This window comes from Geosmithia morbida (assembly GCF_012550715.1).
Source record: "Geosmithia morbida isolate 1262 chromosome Unknown scaffold_1, whole genome shotgun sequence".
Classification (NCBI taxonomy): Eukaryota; Fungi; Ascomycota; class Sordariomycetes; order Hypocreales; family Bionectriaceae; genus Geosmithia; species Geosmithia morbida.
Genome location: NW_023336188.1, coordinates 653,771 through 669,284, shown reverse-complemented (window position 1 = coordinate 669,284; position 15,514 = coordinate 653,771). Strand labels below are relative to the sequence as shown.

Sequence of the window (15,514 nt, the reverse complement as noted above, 5' to 3'; positions counted from 1 at the left end):
CACGACCTGCATATAGCCGTGAAACGACTGGCTATGGCCATGCGGTCAGCCTTGGGTCCTGGATACGATTGTGGAGACGGAAGTCTGAAGAAGAAGGGGGGGGGGCAGGACTCGAGCGAGGAGCGTGATGCTACCCCGCCTAGATATTCAAAATCCCAAGCCAATCACACGTCTTCACCAGCCACAGCCACGTCTTGTCACAACGCGCCACGCCACGGGGTTGTCGCGCTTTTCCCGCGTATCGTGACCGTGGCGCGCGACTGTCGCTGCGACAGGTAGTTACTAGTTAGTGATACCACTGCCGAACAATATGTTCGGAACGTAATATTGATGGAAAAATAGGTCGATTTATCGATCCTGGTATTTGTTTGTTTCCTCTCGAGTACGTGGGGGCTTCGATAAACAAATCGTTGTACATGACTACGGTTATCGACATCTTGCGCGTGTGGCCTGGCGAATGTTTCGAAACACATGCCCAGCACAATTGCCACTTGACACTTGACAGACAAATTTGTTCGTTCTCAGATCAGCATACTGGAAACGTTTTCGATAGCCAAGAGACGAACCAATGTATGATCAACCTTCTATCTATAATGCCATAATAGTATCACTTGCAGCAACATCGACGTAGAGCCAGTCGAAGCCGTCACAATCCCACAAGTACGCGACAGTGTTAGCTTTGATTGATCGGGCAACCAACCATTCAGGGCATACTTGGTTGATGTTATGAAGACATCGACTCCCCCCTTCTTTTCTTTTTTCTTTGTTTCTACTCCAATGGGATACATGTATGTTGATGGTGCCCGGACCGTCTGCGCACTTTTCACCACATGGACGCGAAACTCCCCCGCCTTCGTGCATGTGCATATCCTCCCTCCATCGGCAGACATGCAAATACACGGACCGCTCCTTCGCCCGCTTATGCTTGATTATAACGTAGATGCCAAAGTTGTTCATGCTTACCAGGTATGCTGATAAACAGTGTAGTACATCTTGCTTCGTAGAACAAAAGAGGTGTTGGGTATTTGCACATATATGATAGTATATAATACAATGCTGCGCCGTCGACGATAAAATGCACAAGAAGCAAGATCGCCACAGCAGGTAGTTGCAAAGGTTTAACAATGATAAGTACACACCACAGCATGCCCAGCATCTTGCAGACAGATACAGCATGAGCACCTTTTGGCCAATCATTGCCATCCTCCCCTTCCTCTGCCCCTGCCACCACCCCGACCACGGCCTCGAAACCCGCCGCCGCCGCCACCACCACCACGCTCTCCACGCTGCCCTCCTCTCGAGGAAGGGCCGCGAGCCGACTGTCCCCCTGAGGGCGGGGCCGCGTTGCGCTGGCCCCATGCAGCGGGAGGGGGCTTGGATGGGAGGCTCGTAGGGTCACCACGGGGTCCTCGCGCCGGACCAGTTGGTGGACGACGTCTACCCGAGTCCAGTCGCGGAGGCAGACCAGGGGGCACAGGGGGTTGGCCAGAAAGAGGTGCCTGAGGCTGGTCATTCATGGTGCCGGAGGGCATCTCTATGTTACTGGCCATACGCAGCTGACCCAAACGTATACCTCCGGCCCGCGGCGCTGCCTTCTGAACAGGTTTTTTACCGAGGAATTCGACATCCGAGTCGTCACTCTCCGAATAGCGGATAATGTTGTCGGTTCTCGCTGCGTGCCCGCGAACCCTGACTGCCGGTGCTCTCGAAGTCTTTGCGCTAGAGGACTTCGCAACTGCTCCCTCAATCGCTAGGTCTTCACAGTCTTGGTCCACATAGCGGTCGTGGTTTTTCAGAGACCAAGTCGGATTTGCAGGCACACCTCGACGGTCGTCACAGTCGGCCTCATAGTGACTCCCGCTGCCGCACACTGAGCATGACGGAGCAATATAGGTAACCGTCCTCACTGCATCTTCCGTAGGCACAAATGAGCGCCATATCTCCGTACAGTCGTCCTCTAGGTGGCCTGGCGAGCCACAGAAGCAGCAGGCCAGTCCCTCATCTTTCGTCAGGGCGAGCCGCTCCGTACAGACGGATGAGGTGTGGCCTAGCTGCCGACAATTTCCACACCTTACACGCGTGGGACAAGCATATGACCAGTGTTTGGGGCTGTCACAGAATTTGCAAGATGCCTTGGAACAGTTGGCTGACGTGTGCCCGACGCCGCCACACAGCAAGCACATGTTGGTTGGATCTTTGGCGGAGGGAAAGTACCTGCGCAACTGCGCCACCTCGCCCTCCGACAGTACGGGAAGCTGCGAAGGTGCCTCACCATTATTTCCTGCATCGCCACTGCCGTGTTGTGACGATGTCTCCGAAACGACGGTGTCCATCTTTGGCTCGTATTCGTCATCATCGCTCTGTGGCGCCGTAGCCGAGGCGGCAGCTGGCGTCGGGTCTGTCGCACGAGTATTCTCGTCAACAATGGTTTTAAGGCGCCCATCGTTCATCATTGCGTCGACAGACTGTTTGGCACTCTTCTTCTTCTTGGTTCTGATGCCAGAGCTCTGGTCCAGGTAGAAGTTGTAGCCCCCGGCCACAACCGACGCTGTGATGGAAGCTGCGCGTGCCGCGTTAGCAACGCAAAAGGCTTTTGCCCACTGATGAAATCTCTCCTCCCAATGGCCCTCACGCTTCTGCGAGAAAACAGGCAGGTTGAAGTCGACCGAGGTACCGTCTATCGAGGCCTCGAACACGAGCGGATCTTTAGGCATGAAGACGCACGACGCGGCAGCTGACTTTCCAAATGCTTGTTCGCCAGCAGGCGGGCTGATGCCGCTGTGAGCCATGGTTGAGTCGTCCTCAATCTCGCCCTCCTCGGCGCCCGTATCAGGGGTGCCCATGATGGCGGAATGCGCACCCGGCGCAGACGCGGTCCTAATGCGTTTCCGTCGACGAGAAGAGCTATCCGTAGACTCGGAACTATCCGATTCCTGCAGTGAGTGCTTATGAGATGGTGTGTCGTCATCGCTGGAAGAGAGGTTGATGACATCCCCGAGGGGTTCATCTTGTGAAGCCATGGTGAAATGTTTGTAAGCTGTCGTGGTACATACGCAGCTACCGCATTCGTTCGTTCCCTTTGCGCGGTCCCAATCAGAATATGCAGCACCTTTTTTTTTTGTTCCCCGTGGGATCCCGGGTATTTCTGTCTGATGCTCTGCCAGCACTTGTGTACCAGCAGACGATTATACCGCGTTTTTTTTCCAAGTCTTGCGATGCCTTGTGGAAGAGAAGGACAGATTGGTGTAAAGGGGCGCAAAAAAAATAAAAAAATACAGACAGCCAGTCTGCAGACTGCGTTTGAAGGGTCCTTGGTTTTACTCGAAGCTCCACCAGGTAAACGAGATAACAGTAACAGATTGAAATGAGAAGAATATATAGGGCCGAGAAGACAGACAATGGATTTCCAGGATACGCCCTAAAAATTAGACCGCGATGCAACAAGTGGTTGAGCGATGGCTCTCGAAGCGTAGAAAATCGAGAATTTTCTCTTTAAGAAAACATGATAAAATAAAACCATGGAAGAGAACAGGCCAATCAACATCCGAGAACACGATGAGCTGTAGCCGGTAGTTGCCCCGATAATTAGCCATTATCTCGCCTCTTCGACGTCACCAACGTCAACTTTCTTTATCTTGATCTAGTAACCATGACGGTCTGACTCGTCTTTCTCTTTCCTTTCACGAAGTGAGAATGCCACGGATCGTATCCTTGAACGGAATCGCGGACCCAAGACCCTCGACAATATCAACTTATATAGTCGAGCAGTAACACTATTGACAGTTGGGGACAGGCAGTCCTCTATTTCGGCTCCCATCCTCGTCGTATACTACTTTCCGAGTCCTCTCTTTCTAGCAAAAGCCCAGACTGCTTCTGCGCAGAGTATTCCGGCTGGATCATTGGAGCCCTGGTCTTTGGTGAAGAATTGCCTGCTGAGACTGATAAAACTCTACATATCACAGACAAGTTAGCCCAAAAAGTTCCCTAGCTGCGATGGGATTTGCATGGGGCTAGCCTTGATAGATTATCGAAAATTAACTCCTGCCAGATATCTGGCACGATGAGAGATGGGATCGCCGGCATGCTCTTATTATATTCAGGTATACAGATGGGCATCGAGAGGCAGTTGGCGAAGTCTAGGTAGACTATCTAAGCTGACCGCAATCGATATCCTCAAAGCTTTTATGGATCAGCTTCGGGCTCAGGAACAACCTCCCACAAGTTGGGAAGCTGGGATTCAAACCCTTGAGACCGGAGTCACATACATGCATACAGGCTCACTACCATAGATGGCTGGAATGGCGGCCCGCTTGCTATATCAACCAAGACCAGAGTCAACTTCTCTACGACGATCAAAGTAGCCCGCCCTTGTACGTGCGTGACCGACGTGGATAGGGGAGTAAGGGTGTGTCGGAGCATACACCCTTGGATCTGTATACGGACAGCGGACTGTTTGTTAATCATTGTAAACCCATCGTAATAGAATACTCGGGGGGTTTACGGACGCATCTTCTCGATTGCACATCCTACCAACATATATCCGTTTCCGGGAACGGGATGGAGGAGCCGGTCTAGCTGTTTGTCGATCACTTATCATAAAAATATACGACTGAGCCATTGGGCTCTAGAGGCCCAAGAATGATGATTTCATGATCCAGAAACAGAAGATAGATCAAGAAGAGTTGATTTTCCAGCAGAGGAGGTAGACAAGTTCGTCGAACCGCACGTCGGGGGGGCCCCCCTTGCCCCCCCCCCCCCAGGACCCAACCGCAACAGCATCACATGCCAACTTACTCGTATGCCCCTCAATGTGCAGGACATTACCACCGGCAATGTTCCAGGAGGATTTCATATAATGCATCCCAGTTGCAGCCCACCGCAAATGACGTCCCAGACGTATTCGTACATACGTTACATGACGGTTGGGCTACACAGTCACAGGTCAACAGTATATGACAGGTACGCACGTGATGAGTAAGTGGGAGCGCCTCCTGTGGTTAGCGGCGACACACATTACGCGCACAAGAGGAGAGATTAGTTGAAAGGAAAGAAGGAAGGAACAAGAGACAAAAGGTTTTGAGTCTCGACCACAATACGCATGGATCATGGGCCTATTAATAGCGTTCTTTTCCTTGGCCGGATGTGTATGTCAGTCCAAGCCAGTGGTCCACATGAAAAAGCAATCAATATAAGCAAATTACGAGGGAGTGGACGGATACGTGGCCGCCCCGCGGGTGACCTGTGGTGACTCTTTCGGACTGGAGTCTTTCGAGGCAGTGCAACCAAAAGTCCGACCGTACGAGTACGAGTACGTCTCCAGCTGAAGTGACAGTATCACTAGTATTACCACCAGAAGTGATAGTACGATGGGTAATCGGAGAAGCACCTGATGGGAACGAGCTGTTCTCGGTTGTCTATATGCTGTAATACATGTTGATATCTGGAAATGAGCAGTGAGCAATGCACAATGTGCGATGTGCAATGTGGAATGAGCCATGAGCAATGAGAGATTGTGGTGACCCTGCGAACTCGTACGAGAGAGGGGGACTGCTCGGCCGGAGCCAGGCGGGTGTCACAGAGACCCCCTCCCCCCGCCAATAAAGGATCCACTATTACAGGCGGTGGTAGTCCCCTATGGTCGTCCCTCATGGTGGTCCCCTATGAGCGCTGAAGCCGACAGGCGGATGGCTGGCACTTAGGTTGACAAGTTGGGTACGGTGTAGCCTGTACATGTAGGTACGGGCTTGGCCAGCCAGGTACGATTGGTCCCCTGATAGTGGTTGGGGTACCTGGTGGGATGCCTTGACAGCGTAATTTGGTGTATGCTGCCATGGTGTGGTACCGACGCAATAACTTGGGCCGAAGGGTCCTGAGGCTCTCGCGCTCCGTTAATCTCTCTCTCTGACTTGCAGTGTCCTGCAGTGCAGCTTAGCAATCGAGTCGAGAGCACTCAGCAGTAGCAGCAGCACCACCCAGTGTTCAATGTTACTCGTAGCCTGCCTGTAGCCTGTAGGTACATACGTAACGGGCCTGCTGCCGCGCTATCGGCTCTGCCGCTTTTCCTGTGGCTTTGTCTCTTGATTGTCATCATCACAAACTTCTCCTCCTACCTCTCTGTCCCCTCCTTTCGCTTCATCGCTACAAACCATCACCCCATCTTCCCATCCAGGCTTTGTGTCTGTCCACGACGCACGCCCCCGACCGTTCGTTTCCGACCGTCTCCATTCTGCCTGTCTTTTTTTTTTCCAATACAGCCCCCGTTACTTCATTCAGCATTAGGGCCCTCTACATTCACACCTTTTCCCTCCCTCCCACATATTCTCCTCCTTGACATCATCAGGGGGCAGGAACCTTCTACGAGTCCTTCACCACCACACCGCCTGATCATCCAGTCTCGGGTGCCATTATCAACAATTCCGAGAGCCGCTATCTGACAAACGGCTTTTCTTCCTACCACCTTCCCACTCACCCCCTCTCTACAGTTACTACGCCGCTCCGACCGTCTATTATTACATCACCACGAATATAGCCTAGGTCAGCCGATCATTCTGACTCGAGCCCGCATCAACTCTCAGCTCCCATCTTCCCTTCTCGCTCCTCATCCTTGAAGCCGGGGTCGTGTCACCCGGTAATACCGCCAAGGTGCCTTCCCCAATTCTCCTCCCGCGAACCGTCACCTTTGACGCGGGTAGTGGTCCTCCACGCAGTGACAACGGTAGCGGTAGCGGCAACACCTCGAAGCAGCATCTCGACATGCCCGACAACGATAAGAACGGAGGTCGCCGGAGGAGGTCTAGCAGTATCCTCCAGGTCTACCATGAGCCTCCCGAGACTCTAGAGCAGATCAGCGATCAGGCTGCTCTGCCCAACCTCAATGCCAATTGGACCAGTGCCAAAGGTAAGCTCCCCCCCCCCCCTTTTTTCTTTCTTTCTCGCTCCATCCCCGAGATGGAGAGACAGCCTTCTTCCGTGGGGTCTAGACGAGTAATAATAAACATCAATGGCTAATATTTTACGATTTTATTAGGAGCCTGGGGCGTCCACATCGTCCTGATTGTCTGCCTCAAGATCTTTTTCAACGTCATCCCAGGTGTATCGCAGGAGACGTCGTGGACCCTGACCAACATCACCTACATGTTTGGCTCGTACATCATGTTCCACTACGTCCGCGGCGTGCCGTTTGAATTCAATAGCGGCGCCTTCGACAACCTCAATATGTGGGAACAGATCGACAATGGCGCCCAGTACACCCCGACCAAGAAGTTTCTCCTCAGTGTACCTATTGTGCTCTTTCTCCTCAGCACTCACTACACTCATTACGACCTGACTTACTTTTCCATCAACTTCCTCGCCGTACTCGCCGTTGTCATCCCGAAATTGCCCTTCGTACGTATGATTTTTTTTTCTCCTATTACACATCTCTGTACACTACACACCCTTCTGGCATTTCCCTCACTCTCATCTCCGGCCGCAACTAACCAACTTGTGTCGAACAGTCTCATCGTATGCGCTTCGGGCTGTTCTCAGGTATTCCGGAGGAAGACGAATAGAAAAGATTGACAGCAAGAGAACTGCGGTGTTCAAACAGGAACAGAGTCTCAAGAATGGGGAGAGCATGCAGAATCAGTACAGCAACAAAAAAAGTTCAGAAAAAAAAGAAAAAAAAATAGCATCCCTGGGTGTTAGGTTGCGCAGGGTTTGCCTTATCTAGCGAGCATAATCCCTTCTTGTTTTGTTGGTCGACACTGTGTTATTATCATTTTGTCTTGTCTTGTCTCTTCAACTATTTCTTCTTGACAGTCGGCAACAGTATTGAGGGTGCGAATTGGATTTTTGTTTTGTTTTATCTTTTGTTTTTATATATTTATCTATAAGCGATTTACTTGTATGCTGCTTCTTCGCCTTGCACGGGCTTCTCCTCAGTCGTGTACAAGTCTGTCTACCAATACCACCGCATATTGTAAGTGCCATGCTCACTTCCCTTGCCATCGCATCAACCTTGGGATCTGTACACGTCTTGCTCCCCCTTTTCGATCTCTATGAGTTTATTCTTTCTTTGACAGACATACTAGTTCTTGATCTAGTAACCAGTCGCAACGCCACGAACACATCACATAGATGAAACCCTCTCATCACCATGATCGTCATGCTAGGTCATGAGAATAAGAATAGCCTTCTTCCATCTGTTTTTTTTATACCTCTTATCTGGCTACCATTAACTATGAGGCTAATAGCACCAATTTCTACAAGATCACATGCGAGCACAAAACATTAGCACAAGCTGTGCTTTTGCTGTGCTTTTCTTACTTCCCAATATCCTAGCCATAAGAAAGAAGAGAGCACAGCACGGTATATCTTGCAGTATATATATCATACCTCCTGCTCCTCCGCAAATCCTCTTTCTTCTCTCTCACTCTCTCTCACTCTCTCTCACTATCCCTCTCGATATCAAGATTGCTACAGCAAGAATCCAGTCAAATTCGGCTTCAACGCTTCCCCTGCCACCTCCCCCAGCAGCCATATTTATATCTCTCCATCGTATCTATCTTGAGAAACAGAAAGGAGAAGACAACAAAAAGGAACAGCAGCCATGCGTTTCACTCCCGTGGCTCTGATTGCCCTTTCTACCGCGGCCCAGGCTCTTGTGCCCGCTGGCCATATCCTCCAGGACAAGGCCGCGTACACGACCAACAGGACCGCTGCCAGGACTTGCCGTTGCGCCGCCCCAGCGTCTACCGTCGTCGCTGCTCCTGTTTGGCTGCTCACCACATTGTCTGCTCTGCCGACTTCGGCTGCGACCCCGACCCCGGCTGATGCGTCTGTGAAGCCCCGTGCTACCTGTGCCTGCAGGAAGCAGTCTGCTAGGGCTGAGGAGCCTACCCATGAGCAGGTCTACTCTGCGACTGCCACGGCCACTGCCAGCACCAGCTCCGTCGTGTACCCTGGCGAGACCTCGTCCTCGTTGTCGTCTTCCGTTTACGCCGCGGAGTCTACTTCTACCACTACCTCTATTTATACCTCTGCCTCGTCCGCTGTCTACCAACCCGAGACCACATCTTCTTCCAGCCGCCCCTGCCCCTGGTGCGTGGGTAGCAGCCTCAGGACTCACCACCCAAAGCCTGAAGTAAGCTTTCTCTCCTCTCCTCTCTCCTCTCCTCTCTCCGATAGACACAATATGTGAATGGAGGATTCCGTTCTGCACATGTACCTACATGACGACAGGCACTCGCTAACACTCGGACTCATCCAGACCTCCACCAGCACATACGGTCCCGCGACGACAGACTACAAGGCTGAGAAGAAGGAGGAGCCTACCAGCTCCTCCTACGGAGCCGAGAGCACCACCGCCGCCTATACCTCAAGCAGCCTGACATCTACCTACTCCAAGCCCATCCCGACTGAGACCTCCGCGTACCACGAGGAGGAAGAGGAGACCACTACCCTTCCCCCCGAGCGCTACGAGGAGGAGGAGGAGGAGGAGGAGGAGGAGAAGGCCCCTGCCCCGGAGCACTACGACGAGGAAGAGAAAGAGGAGGAGGAGGAGGAGGAGGAGGAGAAGTCCCCTGCCCCGGAGCATTACGAGGAGGAAGAGGAGACCGAGGTTAAGAAGCACAAGGAAGAGCCCGAGTACGAGAAGGAGGCCAAGAAGCCCAAGAAGCCCAAGACGCACAAGGTGAAGGAGCACAAGATCAAGGAGCACAAGATCAAGGAGCACAAGGTCAAGGAGCACAAGTTCAAGGAACCCAAGGAGCGCAAGGTCAACACTCACGAGTTCGAGGAGCCCAAGGAGCACAAGAAAGAGACGGAGTACAAGGAGGAGGTTGAGGAGCACGAGCACGAGCCCGAGTACGAGCCCGAGTACGAGAAGGAGGATGGGTATGAGGAGGAGGAGACTTGCAAGGGACGCGAGTGCCGCAAGGAGCAGAGGCGCAAGAAGCGGCAGGAGAAGGAGGAGGCTGCCAGGAGCGAAAGGAAGCGCGCCAAGAAGAGCAAGGATCACTAAACTGCCTCTGTTTTTCAGACATTCTGTTCAGAAAAGTTTCTAATCCTCATCGACAAAAGCGAGATGCCACAGCGACTAGTAGCTGATACCGACTAGTCACTACGGCTGGCGATGGTTTGAGAGTGGTCTTCTTTATTTCTTTCTTTATCAGTTCTAGTATAAGTGTGCAGTTCTGGTCGTGTTGTCAATGACCGCCGGTTCGATAAAGAATACTAATTAGATTGCGCGGATGACTTGTTCCCGATCCTTACAAGACGTTCTACAACATGGTGGCTTGCAAAGAGGATCCTTTCACGGGATGCTTTACAGTCTTTTCCACTAAAAGAAAAAAAAATTAACACTAATACTAGATGTAACGGCTAATAATTAGGAAGTGACTTTGGCATTCTTCGTCATTGCCAAATCATGCCATGGGTATAGCTTCTCAGTCGATCCAAGAAAAAAAAAAGGTAGATTGCAGGCAACGACGAGCTTCAGCTTCCAAGATGCACCATCTAACCAACGAAGTTTCTGTCCGTCCCCGTTGTATTCAACATCCGGCCACATCGTGGCATCTTCTGTCATGACCATGCCCATCATCCTTGTAAAACCCCTCTCTCTCTCTTCATCTCTGGACATGGCATCGTTTGGTCCTCGACGCATTGGTTGTACTCGTTACTAATGGGTATATATATATAAGTATATGAAAGAAGACGGGGTGGGAGAAGCGAATGCAGAAAAGCAAAATAAATAAATAAGAAATCAAATGAATAAAAATCGGCTCATCTACACCACAACTTTTTCTGTTCAACTTAGTGCTGCTGAGGGTGAGGGTGAGTCTGGGCCTCGAGCTTGTAGCACTTGGCTTGAGCGCGACGACGCTTGCCGACGCAGCAGGTGACGGCGAGGATGAGGGTGGCGGCGAGGGTGAGGATTGCGGCGGCGAGGGCCATCCAGATGACGGAGCCGTAGCGTCCCTTGCCGTTGCCGTTGCGGACCTCGCTGAGGACGAGGGCGAAGACGGCGAAGTCGACGGCGACGGCGACGACGGAGACGACGAAAGTCAGGGCTGAGACGAACATGGCGATCACGCTACCGCAAAAGCTGCCGGCGAAGAGGGAGAGGAGGAAAGAGATGAGAAGCAGGGCGGCGCTGACGGGGTGCAGGACGAAGACGTGGGTCAGGGCCTTGATGGAGTCACCGCGGGCCATGGAGAAGCTGGAGTCGTCGATGCCTTCCATGATCTTGGCGGCGTCGTATCCGATGTGGGTGGAAGAGCAGCGGTCACTACCGATCCATGTCAGTCTGCCCGTACGCTTCCCTTCTCTTCGGATTCTCTTATCCACGTCGTTTCCCTCTCAAACTCTCATATGGGTCTTCCCAACACGTATGGGGAAGCAAGATGCATAAGGGAAAGATGAAGACTCACTCTCCATTGGAATCCGTCACACAATATCCGAAAGAACCAAACTTGACGTCTGCTTTCCCGTCCAGCTCAAAGTGGACGAAAGACAGATACTTGACGACAGGGGCGGAGACGCTGACGACGATGCACAGGATCATGGAGATGAAGAGCAGCGCCGACCCGGTAAAGTGAACAAAGCGACCGAGACCCATGATGCTTGTTTCTTTTTTTGGGGGGGAGTTTTTTTTTTTTTTTTTGTATGTCGTGTATGGATGGGTATAATATCAGGTTGAGAGGATTTGCTGGACAGGTATAGTTTTATGCCAGATGTTCAGAGGAGAGTGGGTATCATCAGAAAAGAAGGAGATATCAAGAGGAATGGAAACAACAACAGGGAGGGGAGGGCCAGAGGGGAAGCCGAAGAGAATAGAAAGAAGAAAAAGAGGGATCTGCAGGGAAATTAAAATGAAAATCAATACTATCGTAGTTTCAACCTGAGCTCGATCGTCCAACACACGCGCGCAGAGCAGAGCAGAAGAGTCCCACCGACTGGACCCCCCCTTCCCCCAGTCTTAGCTCAAGGCCAGGCGAGACATATCTCGATTCTTCACGGCGCGGGTCCCAAGTGGACTTCATCTTCCAGATGCTCAGCACACATGTACGAGCCTGATGGGGAGCTGGCGCGCACACGAGCGAGCGGGGACATGGGCTTTCGGGTCGGGGGTGCGCACGTGCGTGTCCTCGATCAAAGTCACGACGGTGGTGGCATTGGTTGAGACTGGAGATGGTGGATTGACCATTACGGGCACAGGGACATGCGTAGCGAGGCTATGAACGTGGTAGAACGTAGTAGAACGTGGTGTTCTCGGGCTCGAGTTCACGGACTGCTATTACTCGTGAACCTGTCAAAGGGTAGCTGAAGTTGCCGGCCGTTTGGCTGCCATGCAGGTTGCTGGCCCGTGTAAGAAGACGAGTTCAAGGCGGAGGAGGGTAGGAAGGGAATGGCCATGACGTTGTGGGCGTGACGCTTAGCTCTTCAGAAGAGTGGATCGGCTGACTGCTGGATTCGCCTCCCAATCGACCCCTGCTTGGCGCGAGGAATTACCAGGATGGGAGGATGGGAGTAGCTGAACAAGCCTGGGTACGAAGTGTATACAGTATTATTTTTTTATCACCGAGGGCAGAGTCCATAATGTCAGCAATACTCCGTACCTATCGGTTATTAACGACAGCTGATGACAGAAGTGCTGGACGAGCAATACATGCATGACGCATAGATTCTGTACAGGTAGACGAGAGGCTTACGGCGTCAGCCTTGATATAGCTCTCTCTCCCTTCACCGGTAGGCGGCACTTGTCGTCGCATGGTGGGGTCCAGAGATGAGATTGGCGATCTGCTAACTGTACCGGTTACCGAAAGCGGTTACCATGAAGAGATTTCAAAGGAGGAAGAGAAAATCTTGTTTTTGCCCACAGAGCACAAGCCAGCACGGCAACAACAAATGGGGCGCAGACGCATTCTGCTGCAGCTGGACATCAGCTTGAAAAGGGGGTCAAGACGAGGGTGGGGGAGGGCGGCCAGGACGTAACTTGTAATACTCCATAGTCAGCCACGGCTACTGCTGAGTAATTGCATTACCGCCCTGCACACCATCTCATCACCTTGGTCGGGTGGTGGTGCTACTGCTGCTGCTGTGATAGATAATACTACTCTATTCTTTGCTGGTGCTCGTATGGACATTTAATATTACTGACAGTAATAATACTGTGTACAGGTACGAAGTGCACGAGTATTATGACAGTATCAGAATGTGGCTGACCAAAGACTTCAAAGTCTGTGGCGCACCTCTTTTATTCATCACTCATCACATCTGAGCTACCTCTCAGACTTTGATCCTCCTTCCCTGCTCCCCTTCCTCTTCTGCCCTGCACTTACCTTCAATTTGTGTCGAGCATACCTGCCTTACTCCTTCCTCTTTGATCCATACAGGTACATGATTCTCCGACTCAACAATCACGGAAGAAGCAGAAAGAAACCAAACCCAACCCAACCCAAATATATATATATATATTTAGAGTCATAATACAAATGAGATTTCAACTGCGCATAGATAGCCTTTCTACCTGCTCCGTCTAGCATGATTCAAAAACACTACCATCACCACTCCAGCTCAGGTCGTTGGTGGCTGATGGGGGCGATCCGCCAAGCACCGCCTCGCCATTAGCCGAAATAAGAAGAGAGAAGAAGACATACTGTGGCTTGTTCCCTGGCTTCTTTCCCTCTTTTCCTTGTAATATGCTCGTACTTGATCCTTCCCTCTCCCTGATTTGTCATTGTCTTTCCCTACGAAACATACTTGCTGTCATAGTACTCGGTCATGCCGTGCCGATTTGGCCTATCAACGGCGGGATTGCCTTGCTAGTAATCGGCAGTGATACTCATCTCTTGCGAGAAGCGCAGGGCAGACGAGTCAGGAATGTGTAGTGCTCGTCGTCTCTTATCCTCCTGTCTCCCCGTCTCCAGCCTTCCCGAGCCCGAGGTTCCGTCCCCCGGTGGAATGGAGAGCTCCGGTTCGGCTTTATTACCCATCTCCCGTCATCGCGTAACAATCCTCCCCTGCCCCCCTTTCAAGCGCAGAGGAGATCAAGTCAGAGGAGGAGAGTGGGACTATGAAGGGCTGTCCGTATATACCCTGTAGACGTATGAAAAGACCGTGTGTCCTGAGGTCGTCTCGGACAGAGGGCCGTGACGAGGGCCGTGACGTAGACCTGATACCGTAGGCCGTATTCGTCTTGTGCCTCGGTGTATGTGTGTGCGTGTGCGTGTGTGCACGTGTGTGTGTGCGGTGTATGCATGCTGGTCTGGTGAGCCTCATGCCTCGCGGCCCTAGACAAGCTGAAGAGAGAGCCGGGTAGCTGCAGGCTGCATGCGGCCGCTGCGACCTTGGTCTTCCGCATTCACTCGGGCGCCACCACACCGGTTCCCTCTTCTGTATCTGCAGCGGTCTTTCCATTCTGCCCCTCTCCCTGACTCCTCTTCCCCATGTTGCCAGGTAGCCACCTCGACACCTGGAGACGCTCATTCTTGGGCGACAGCTTAGCTTGGTGACCGAGCGTGAGGTTGTAGTCCCAGCGTGCGAGACCTGCAGCCGCCGCGTTGTGCGGGAGCGTCTGCTTGAGCACCGACGACGTGAAGCTATCGTCGGCAGTGTACCTCGCCGGCCACGACCCGTGCAGCGGCGACGAGTCCATTGTCCCCGCGTGGTTGTAATCTTGTACCTTGACGATGCGCAGGCTAAAGTGTTGCCGTTCCTGCTGCTGGCTCCACTGCCTTTCTCCAACTTGATCGTCGTCGCTGCTCTCACGGCCTGTCGTCAACGTCTCGTCGGCCGGTAAGATAGACGGCCTGGTGCCGTCTAGGAGCTCCGGTCTCGATAAGTCCATGAACTGAATGTCGTGCGTACTGCTCCTGCGTGGGGCCTCGATTGAATAGCTGAGTGGACTCAAGGAGACGAGATTCTTCGCCGAATCTTCGTCTCTGGTCACGGCGAGGAACTGGCCTGGGTAGCCCTATATGCGCTCGAATGTCAGCAGCTGTACCCAAGCCCAAGCCCCCCTCTCCCCCCCCCCCCCCCCCCCCCCCCCCCCCCCCCAAAAAAAAAAGGCATAGAAACGGGTCCGTTAGGGGGCGAGGGGATGATCGAGCATACAGGTACCATCTTAAATACGTCGATGCCACATTTGTCCTGGAGGACTTGTAGAACCGACCGTCTCTCGGCGAAAGTGATGGGTCTGGGAGAGACGAGGATGCGCAGTGTCCGCTGCGCCCAGGCGCGGTTGATGGCGGAGCGCGACCAGCCCACTGTAGAGACCATTGCGGAGGGGCGATTGGACCGGATTCTCGGATTCCTCTTCTTTCGTTCTCCTCTGCGTCTGGCCTCTCATCCTTCTCTTGAGATGGGGCAGACGTAAAGAAGTGGCATGGTGTGAGGCTGTTGGTGATGCTGCATGCAAGCTGTCAACCTCGGAGTCCAGCAGACACTCGCAGCACGGATACGGATATCGGGTAAACTCAGCGCCTTAGCACCGACAGGGGTCCCACCACCAAGCTCTCAGCATCTCACTACG

General features: G+C 52.5%; 5 protein-coding genes across 5 annotated transcripts; 2 read left to right on the top strand and 3 right to left on the bottom strand.

Moving 5' to 3' along the window:
- Positions 1 to 1,193: 1,193 nt before the first annotated feature.
- GMORB2_0963 (protein AIR1/2) lies at positions 1,194 to 3,020 on the bottom strand (the record flags this gene model as incomplete). Its single annotated transcript, XM_035462947.1, has 2 exons — positions 1,194 to 2,560; positions 2,633 to 3,020. 2 exons carry the CDS (start codon positions 3,018 to 3,020, stop codon positions 1,194 to 1,196), a joined length of 1,755 nt encoding a protein of 584 aa, XP_035324371.1.
- A 3,733-nt stretch (positions 3,021 to 6,753) lies between these two features.
- On the top strand, positions 6,754 to 7,550 carry GMORB2_0962 (ORMDL family; the record flags this gene model as incomplete). Its single annotated transcript, XM_035462946.1, has 3 exons — positions 6,754 to 6,898; positions 7,028 to 7,386; positions 7,497 to 7,550. The coding sequence occupies 3 exons, from the start codon at positions 6,754 to 6,756 to the stop codon at positions 7,548 to 7,550; spliced, it is 558 nt and encodes a 185-aa protein (XP_035324370.1).
- A 1,040-nt stretch (positions 7,551 to 8,590) lies between these two features.
- Positions 8,591 to 10,003, top strand: GMORB2_0961 (uncharacterized protein; the record flags this gene model as incomplete). Its single annotated transcript, XM_035462945.1, has 2 exons — positions 8,591 to 9,124; positions 9,251 to 10,003. 2 exons carry the CDS (start codon positions 8,591 to 8,593, stop codon positions 10,001 to 10,003), a joined length of 1,287 nt encoding a protein of 428 aa, XP_035324369.1.
- A 791-nt stretch (positions 10,004 to 10,794) lies between these two features.
- Positions 10,795 to 11,599, bottom strand: GMORB2_0960 (SUR7/PalI family; the record flags this gene model as incomplete). The annotated part of the gene is made up of 2 exons (XM_035462944.1): positions 10,795 to 11,269; positions 11,412 to 11,599. The coding sequence occupies 2 exons, from the start codon at positions 11,597 to 11,599 to the stop codon at positions 10,795 to 10,797; spliced, it is 663 nt and encodes a 220-aa protein (XP_035324368.1).
- Positions 11,600 to 14,344: 2,745 nt separating this feature from the next.
- On the bottom strand, positions 14,345 to 15,261 carry GMORB2_0959 (uncharacterized protein; the record flags this gene model as incomplete). Its single annotated transcript, XM_035462943.1, has 2 exons — positions 14,345 to 14,956; positions 15,097 to 15,261. 2 exons carry the CDS (start codon positions 15,259 to 15,261, stop codon positions 14,345 to 14,347), a joined length of 777 nt encoding a protein of 258 aa, XP_035324367.1.
- Between the last annotated feature and the right edge of the window lie 253 nt (positions 15,262 to 15,514).